Source organism: Callionymus lyra, chromosome 2 (assembly GCF_982586985.1).
Source record: "Callionymus lyra chromosome 2, fCalLyr1.hap1.1, whole genome shotgun sequence".
In the NCBI taxonomy this organism is placed as follows: Eukaryota; Metazoa; Chordata; class Actinopteri; order Syngnathiformes; family Callionymidae; genus Callionymus; species Callionymus lyra.
The window spans coordinates 4,173,018-4,183,114 of NC_141819.1; the positions used below are offsets into that span (position 1 = coordinate 4,173,018).

A 10,097-nucleotide genomic window follows, 5' to 3' on the forward strand; every position below is an offset into this window, starting at 1 on the left:
GTCAGTGCGCCGTCCAGTTCCCACAATGCAACTGTCCGGAGGACGAGCTCAAGGCTATGGAGGCCAGTTTAGTCCAGATCCGGGACTCCTGGAGAGCAGCCAACCAGGACTTTGAGGAGTCAGGTCAGTTCTAAGATCATCTGGTGTTCTAGTGGTCTACTTAAGTGTTATTAACACACACATGCACACGCATGCACACACACACACACACACACACACACACACACACACACACACACACACACACACACACACACACACAACAACCAATTTTTTAAAAGCTCCCAGTGGAGTGTTTTTTGTGTTACATTCTACCTTAAGGTGCCCTTCAAATTAAAAGACTATCGCTTCCTGTGAGGTGACCTTCAAATTAAAAGACTATCACTTCCTGTGAGGTGACCTTCAAATTTAAAGACTACCACTTCCTGTGAGGTGACCTTCAGTCCACTTTCAGGAGAACGTGTTATTATGAATGAATTATCATTTGTCATTGTGTCATCATGGACCATTACCTGTTTTTACTCTTCCTGCTCTCCATGAGTGTGAACATGTGGTCAGTGTATCTCACCTTCAGAATATCGTAGACCTTCTAGGAGGTCCCACTAAAGTGTCAAATCACTACACAGCCATCAGTTCATCTTAAGACTTTAGGGCAGAAAAGAAAAACAGATTCCACATAATCAACAATAGATGATTCAAAACTTAGAAGGCAGAAACCTGGAGCAGAACCAGACCGAGTATAGCGCATGTGTCGAGAAGAAACTGGACTTGTTTGTCCCAAACGTTTGTTCTCCATCCTCGTCGGATTGATGGATGGATGGATGGATGGATGGATGGATGGATGGATGGATGGATGGATGGATGGATGGATGGATGGATGGATGGATGGATGGATGGATGGATGGATGGATGGATGGATGGATGGATGGATGGATGGATGGATGGATGGATGGATGGATGGATGGAGGAATAGAAGGATGGATGGATGGAAAGATTAATGGATGGATAGAGGGATGGATGGATGGATGGATGGATGGATGGATGGATGGATGGATGGATGGATGGATGGATGGATGGATGGATGGATGGATGGATGGATGGATGGATGGATGGATGGATGGATGGATGGATGGATGGATGGATGGATGGATGGATGGATGCCTTTAGCTTAGCTCACATCCTCAGAAAGACTCTTTGATCTCCTGAGGGATCAAGTGTTAAATCCCCCTCGGACACGTAAACAAATCCCACTGTTAAAAACACACACTTATTAAACACGTATGTAAACACGCTCTTATTTAAACACGCATGTAAACACGCTCTTATGTAAACCCGCTCTTATTAAACACGTATGTAAACCCGCTCTTATTAAACACGCATGTAAACACACTCTTATTAAACATGTATGTAAACACGCTCTTATTAAACACGCATGTAAACACGCTCTTATTAAACACGTATGTAAACACGCTCTTATTAAACACGTATGTAAACCCGCTCTTATTAAACACGCATGTAAACACACTCTTATTAAACATGTATGTAAACACGCTCTTATTAAACACGCATGTAAACACGCTCTTATTAAACACGTATGTAAACACGCTCTTATTAAACATGTATGTAAACACGCTCTTTTTAAACACGCATGTAAACACGCTCTTATTAAACACGTATGTAAACATGCTCTTATTAAACACGTATGTAAACACACTCTTATTAAACATGTATGTAAACACGCTCTTATTTAACACGCATGTAAACACGCTCTTATTAAACATGTATGTAAACACGCTCTTTTTAAACACGCATGTAAACACGCTCTTATTAAACACGTATGTAAACATGCTCTTATTAAACACGTATGTAAACACACTCTTATTAAACATGTATGTAAACACGCTGTTATTAAACACGCATGTAAACACGCTCTTATTAAACACGTATGTAAACACGCTCTTATTAAACATGTATGTAAACACGCTCTTTTTAAACACGCATGTAAACACGCTCTTATTAAACACGTATGTAAACATGCTCTTATTAAACACGTATGTAAACACACTCTTATTAAACATGTATGTAAACACGCTCTTATTAAACACGCATGTAAACACGCTCTTATTAAACACGTATGTAAACACGCTCTTATTAAACATGTATGTAAACACGCTCTTTTTAAACACGCATGTAAACACGCTCTTATTAAACACGTATGTAAACACGCTCTTATTAAACACGTATGTAAACACGCTCTTATTAAACATGTATGTAAACACGCTCTTTTTAAAGACGCATGTAAACACGCTCTTATTAAACACGTATGTAAACACACACTTATTTAAACACGCATGTAAACACGCTCTTATTAAACACGTATGTAAACACGCTCTTATTAAACATGTATGTAAACACGCTCTTTTTAAACACGTATGTAAACACGCTCTTATTAAACATGTATGTAAACACGCATGTAAACACGCTCTTATTAAACACGTATGTAAACACACACTTATTTAAACACGCATGTAAACACGCTCCTATTAAACACGTATGTAAACACGCTCTTATTAAACATGTATGTAAACACGCTCTTTTTAAACACGTATGTAAACACGATCTTATTAAACACGTATGTAAACACGCTCTTATTAAACATGTATGTAAACACACACTTATTTAAACACGTATGTAAACACGCTCTTTTTAAACACGTATGTAAACATGCTCTTATTAAACACGTATGTAAACACACACTTATTTAAACACGTATGTAAACACGCTCTTTTTAAACACGTATGTAAACATGCTCTTATTAAACACGTATGTAAACACACACTTATTTAAACACGTATGTAAACACACACTTATTTAAACACGCATGTAAACACGCTCTTATTAAACACGTATGTAAACACGCTCTTATTAAACATGTATGTAAACACGCTCTTTTTAAACACGTATGTAAACACGATCTTATTAAACACGTATGTAAACACGCTCTTATTAAACACGTATGTAAACACACACTTATTTAAACACGTATGTAAACACGCTCTTTTTAAACACGTATGTAAACACGCTCTTATTAAACATGTATGTAAACACGCTCTTTTTAAACACGTATGTAAACACGCTCTTATTAAACATGTATGTAAACACGCATGTAAACACGCTCTTATTAAACACGTATGTAAACACGCTCTTATTAAACACGTATGTAAACACGCTCTTATTAAACATGTATGTAAACACGCTCTTTTTAAACACGCATGTAAACACGCTCTTATTAAACATGTATGTAAACACACACTTATTTAAACACGCATGTAAACACGCTCTTATTAAACACGTATGTAAACACGCTCTTATTAAACACGTATGTAAACACGCTCTTATTAAACATGTATGTAAACACGCTCTTTTTAAACACGTATGTAAACACGATCTTATTAAACACGTATGTAAACACGCTCTTATTAAACATGTATGTAAACACACACTTATTTAAACACGTATGTAAACACGCTCTTTTTAAACACGTATGTAAACACGCTCTTATTAAACACACATGTAAACACGCTCTTACTAGACACATATTTAGACACGCAGCTGCTTGGACTTGCATACGTGAGGTGGATCATGTGACCCAGATGGTGTGACCTGGATCATGAATCTAGAACATCGTGAAGAGGTCCTGGACGATGGACTGCGGCGCCCTCTTCAGACGCCTGAAGGAGCCGTTTGTCATTTCCTGGTCACGGCCGTTTAATCACCTGTTTTTCATTTTCCCCGAAACACATAATTCCATGCGCTCGTCACCGGGGAGGCCGTGGACGCCTAATTGGTTTCTAATCAGCCGCCGCGCTATCAAGTTCACTAATTACAAAACAGCCACTCGCTTCCTCGTCAGCACTTTCATCCTCCATTAATCACCGGAGCGAGCCGGTCCGGGAACTTTTCATCGTGTGAGGAGAGGCATCGTCACGTCCAGGTCACGACCCCGTGTCCCCGGATGGCCGGGACGGCACGAAAACAAGATGGTCTCAGCGTTCATTGCTACATGACTGATGGTGACTCGGTCGATCCGGTGTCACGAGTGTGCGACACGATGTGCGCGGCATGATGTGTGCGACACAGGTGTGCGACACGATGTGCGCGGCATGATGTGTGCGACACGATGTGCGCGGCATGATGTGTGCGACACGATGTGCGCGGCATGATGTGTGCGGCACGGGTGTGCGACACGATGTGCGCGGCATTATGTGTGCGACACGATGTGCGCGGCATGATGTGTGCGACACGGGTGGGCGAAACATTGTGTGCGACACGGGTGTGTGCGGCGCAATGTGTGCGGCGCGATGTGTGCGGCACGATGTGTGCAGCATGGGTGTGCAACACAGGTGGGCGAAACATTGTGTGCGGGACAAGTGTGCGGCACGATGTATGCGGCACGATGTATGCGGCACAGGTGTGCGACACGAGAGTGCGACACGAGAGTGCGACACGATGTGTGCGACACGATGTGTGCGACACGATGTGTGCGACACGGGTGGGCGAAACATTGTGTGCGGGACAAGTGTGTGGCACGATGTATGCGGCATGAGTGTGCAGCCCGATGTGTGCGAAACGATGTGTGCGGCACGGGTGTGCGACATGGGTGGGCGAAACATTGTGTGCGGGACGAGTGTGCGACACGATGTATGTGGCACGAGTGTGCAGCCTGATGTGTGCGGCACGAGTGTGTGCAACACGGGTGTGTGCGGCGCGTTGTGTGCAGCACGGGTGTGCGACACGGGTGGGCGAAACATTGTGTGCGGGACAAGTGTGCGGCACGATGTATGCGGCACAGGTGTGCGACACGAGAGTGCGACACGAGAGTGCGACACGAGAGTGCGACACGATGTGTGAGACAAGGGTGTGCGACACGGGTGGGCGAAACATTGTGTGCGGGACAAGTGTGTGGCACGATGTATGCGGCACAGGTGTGCGGCACGAGAGTGCGACACGAGAGTGCGACACGATGTGTGAGACACGGGTGGGCGAAACAGTGAGTGCTGGACAAGTGTGTGGCACGATGTATGCGAAACGATGTTTGCGGCACGGTCGTGCGGCATGAGAGTGAGACACGGGTGTGTGCGACACGGGTGTGTGCGACACGGGTGTGTGCGACACGGGTGTGTGCGACACGGGTGTGTGCGACACGATGTGTGCGACGCGACGTGTACGAGGCGATGTGTGCGCTGATGACGCTCGTGTTCTTCTTCCAGACGAGTTCCAGAACTTCGTCCGCCGGCTGCCGTCGTTCTACGCCCTCAACTCCTCGGCCATCGTGTACTTCTGGAGGACGGACGCGGCTCTGAGCAGTCGCTACAAACAGCTGGAGCTCGGCGGTCGCACACTTCTCAACAAAGCTCAACGCACCGTCAGACAACTGTTCACGCTGAGCCGGAGGTGCAGGAGTTCACCCAGGACACTCACACTGAGGGAGAGGTGAGACGCACACACACCGCAGACACACACAACTCACATACATTTGTATACACGCAACCGGTTAAAACAAACAACATACACTATCGAAACACACAGGGATGAAAACACACACATTAGACAGACAGACACGCAACAAACACAGACACACCACAGACATAAACAACTCACATACATTCGAAAAAACAAACTAGAAAAAGACACACAAAGTTTACGCGGAAAAGATTAAAACGAACAACATACTCTATAGAAACACACAAGGATAGAAAAACACACCTTAGACACAGATACAGGACAGACACACACAAACACACAGAAGAAACACAGATGATAGGAAAACACACACAACAGGCACATGGCAGTCACACACAAACAGTAGATACACAGAGAAAACTCACAATATGATGACGTCAGACACACAAAGGACACACAAGACACAGAAAGGCCAAACACACACATTAGACAGACGGACACACAACAAACACAGACACACACAACTCAGATACATTTGAAAAACAAACTTGAAAAAGACACACAACTTACACAACGTTTACGCATAAAAGATTAAAACAAACAACATACACTATAGAAACACACAGAATGAAAACACACACCTTAGACACAGATACAGGACAGACACACACAAACTACACCAACACACGGCAGAAACACAGATGACAGGGAAACACACACAACAGGCACATGGCAGTCACACACAAAGGGTAAACACATCGAGAACACACACAATATGCTGACAACAGACACACAAATGACAAACAAGACACAGAAAGGTCAAACACACACATTAGACAGACAGAAACACAACAACTGAGATACATTTGAAAAACAAGCGTGAAAAAGACACAACGTACACAACGTTTAGACAGAAAGGATTAAAACAAACAACATACACTATAGAAACACACAGGGATAGAAACACATGGGATGAAAACACACACAACAGGCGCATGGCAGTCACACACAAATGGTAGACACATCGAGAACACACAGTATGCTGACATCAGACACACAAATGACACACAAGACACAAAAAGGTCAAACACACCCATTAGACAGTCAGTCAAACACATGACGAAAACGCATAAAAAATACACAAATTATACACGAATGAAAATGCTACAAACACACACCAACTAAACCAACACACGAGGTAAATGACAGTCGCACACGACACACCCAAATTAGAAACAAAAATGACACACACACACAAGGACTCACACATCACTCATACAATGGCACACTCACCCATCACCGACTCACAAAAAAGACAAACTGAGGCAGGCAGGCTGTCTGGTGCGTCAGCTGCGTGGTTGTCGGATCAGTGCTGAGTTGTGCGTTTCTGTTTCCGACTCATCTTCATCTAGAGGGAAAGTGTGTGTGTGTGTGTGAAAGAGGTCCAGACATAAATGATGGAAGTGAGTCTTCAGCTTTACTTTCTGGACACAATAACAGTAGAGTCAGTGAAAAGTTGTGTGAAGCTTCCTCTCAGTTGTGCGTCTCTTGTTCCAGACCCTTCAGCTACTGGCCCGGCTACATCCTGTCCATCATGTACTGCAGCGAGAACAGCCTCATCGGGGCGTACCTGGAGGAGACCCGGAGCTGCTCCTGCCCCTACGAGCAGCCGCCCTGCCAGGGCGTGGTGCCGTGCGCGGTGGGCGACGGCGCCTCCTGCGCCTCCTGCTCCTACGAGAACCGTTCCCGCTGCGCCGCCTGCAACCACGGCTACATGCTGAGCCAGGGCGCCTGCCGCCACGAGGTCCCGGACTCCACGGACCACTACATCGGCTTCGAGATGGACCTGCAGGACCAGGAGCTGCGGTACCTGCTGCAGAAGCGCGACGGCCGCCTCGGCGTGCACGGGATCTTCGTGAGCAACGACGTGCGGCTCAACAGCTGGTTCGACCCGTCGTGGAGGAAGCGGATGCTGCTGACCCTGAAGAGCAACAAGTACAAGTCCAACCACGTGCACATGCTGCTGGGCATGTCCCTGCAGATCTGCCTGACCCAGAACAGCACGCTGGAGCCGCTGCTGTCCGTGTACATCAACCCGTTCGGGGGCAGCCACTCTGAGAGCTGGATCATGCCCATCGACCAGAACCAGTACCCGGACTGGGAGAGGACTAAACTAGACCTCCCATACGACTGCTACAACTGGACCCTAAACCTTGGGAGCAAATGGAAGACTTTCTTTGAGACCGTGCACTTTTACCTCCGGAGTCGGATCCGAGGCCCGTCCGGTCCCGGGAACGGGTCGGTTTATTACGAACCGCTGGAGTACCTGGAGCCGGGCGGGAACCTGGGCTACATGAAGATCAACGGCATCCAGGTTTTCGGCTACGGCATGCACTTCGACCCGGACGCCATCCAGGATCTGATCCTGCAGCTGGACTACCCGTACACTCAGGGATCTCAGGACTCGGCTCTGCTGCAGCTGCTGGAGATCCGGGACCGGGTCAACCGGCTGTCGCCGCCGGGAGCTCAGACGCTGGACCTGTTTTCGTGTCTGTTGCGGCACCGCCTCAAACTGTCCAGCGCCGACGTGGCCCGGATCCAGGCGGCGTTGCAGACATTCAGTGCCAAGCAACCGAACTCGCTAGAGTACGAAACCACCAAATTATGTAGCTAGTCCCTGGTGCCGGTGAACATCGGTCCGGACTTAAGCCGGGTTCAGTCTTATCGGTCAGAGATGTGTAACCTTCATTGGAGACGAGCCTGTTTTTTTTTACCGTCCACTTTTCTTTCTTCTCTCCATTTCACCTCTTCTGTCTTCACCTCCTTTTTACGCTGCTTCTGAATGTTTGATTTTCACTCGTTTCAATTCCGAATGTTGATTTTCTTCCATGTGCCGCGACGGTTCTGCGGGTCAAGCTGGTGTGGACTCTCGACTCACGACACTCGTCGCCCGAAGCGTCCCGGCGTCTCTCAATCCGGCGTCATCTTTGTTTCCGTCGCTCGAGAGCTTTTTTCAAATGTTTTGTACAAAGGAAACTGTGGTAGAGTCAGCGAAGCCGATGCGTCCGTTACACGTGATTTTATTTTTATAATTGGCTCGTCGGAGGGTTTGTTGATACACGAAATAAACATTTTTATGTGTGCGCCGTAGCTTCTGCCTCCTTCCTGACAGGACTCTGTCCAAAATTCTGCCATTTTCTTTCAAATAACTAGGTAAGTAAATAAGTTAAGGTTATTATGTTAAGCGCCTTTCTAGACCAGGGTCACAAAGCACTTTTTAAAAGGCCGAGACACACTTGCCAAAAAGTCCCAGAAAACCAGGGAAAAGCACAAATAAGAATGTCTTGAGATGTTTCTTGAAGGAGTCAGTAGATCATCAAACACAGAGATGTTTCTTGAAGGAGTCAGTAGATCATCAAACACAGATGTTTCTTGAAGGAGTCAGTAGATCATCAAACACAGATGTTTCTTGAAGGAGTCAGTAGATCATCAAACACAGATGTTTCTTGAAGGAGTCAGTAGATCATCAAACACAGATGTTTCTTGAAGGAGTCAGTAGATCATCAAACACAGATGTTTCTTGAAGGAGTCAGTAGATCATCAAACACAGATGTTTCTTGAAGGAGTCAGTAGATCATCAAACACAGATGTTTCTTGAAGGAGTCAGTAGATCATCAAACACTGATGTTTCTTGAAGGAGTCAGTAGATCATCAAACACAGATGTTTCTTGAAGGAGTCAGTAGATCATCAAACACTGATGTTTCTTGAAGGAGTCAGTAGATCATCAAACACTGATGTTTCTTGAAGGAGTCAGTAGATCATCAAACACAGATGTTTCTTGAAGGAGTCAGTAGATCATCAAACACAGATGTTTCTTGAAGGAGTCAGTAGATCATCAAACACTGATGTTTCTTGAAGGAGTCAGTAGATCATCAAACACTGATGTTTCTTGAAGGAGTCAGTAGATCATCAAACACAGATGTTTCTTGAAGGAGTCAGTAGATCATCAAACACAGATGTTTCTTGAAGGAGTCAGTAGATCATCAAACACAGATGTTTCTTGAAGGAGTCAGTAGATCATCAAACACAGATGTTTCTTGAAGGAGTCAGTAGATCATCAAACACAGATGTTTCTTGAAGGAGTCAGTAGATCATCAAACACAGATGTTTCTTGAAGGAGTCAGTAGATCATCAAACACAGATGTTTCTTGAAGGAGTCAGTAGATCATCAAACACAGAGATGGTTCCAAAGCTTAGGAGCAACAGTCTGGAAGGATTTCTCTCCTCTGGTCCGGAAGTTCAGGAACCATAAGTAGATTCTGATCCACAGACCTCAGAGCCCGAGCTGGGGTGTAAGTCTGGATCAGATCACTGATGGAAGGTCTGACCATGAATAGATCTGAAAGTAAGAACCAGAATTTTAAAATGATCCTAAAAGAAACTGGCAGCCAGTGAAGAGTTTGAAGGAGAAATGTGAGTTCTTCTACTAGAGCGGCTCAGAATTCTGGCTGCAGAGTTTAGTATGAACTGCAGGCGAGACACATCCTTCTTGTTCAGACACAAAATAAACTCTTACAATAGTGTAAACGACACAAACACATGGATTATAAGATCCAGATCATGTTGTGACAAT

General features: G+C 45.4%; 1 protein-coding gene across 1 annotated transcript in view; it reads left to right on the top strand.

The window, feature by feature from the left end:
- LOC148085105 (BMP/retinoic acid-inducible neural-specific protein 3-like) overlaps positions 1-8,606 on the top strand; it is a 67,587-nt gene extending 58,981 nt beyond the window's left edge. The window contains exons 6-8 of the mRNA XM_087783284.1: positions 1-123; positions 5,271-5,493; positions 7,021-8,606. The exon at positions 1-123 is cut by the window's left edge and continues 114 nt beyond it. Coding sequence (XP_087639410.1) covers positions 1-123; positions 5,271-5,493; positions 7,021-8,137 — 1,463 coding nt within the window. The 3' untranslated portion in view covers positions 8,138-8,606. The remainder of the gene's footprint in view (positions 124-5,270; positions 5,494-7,020) is intronic.
- The last annotated feature ends 1,491 nt before the right edge of the window (positions 8,607-10,097 follow it).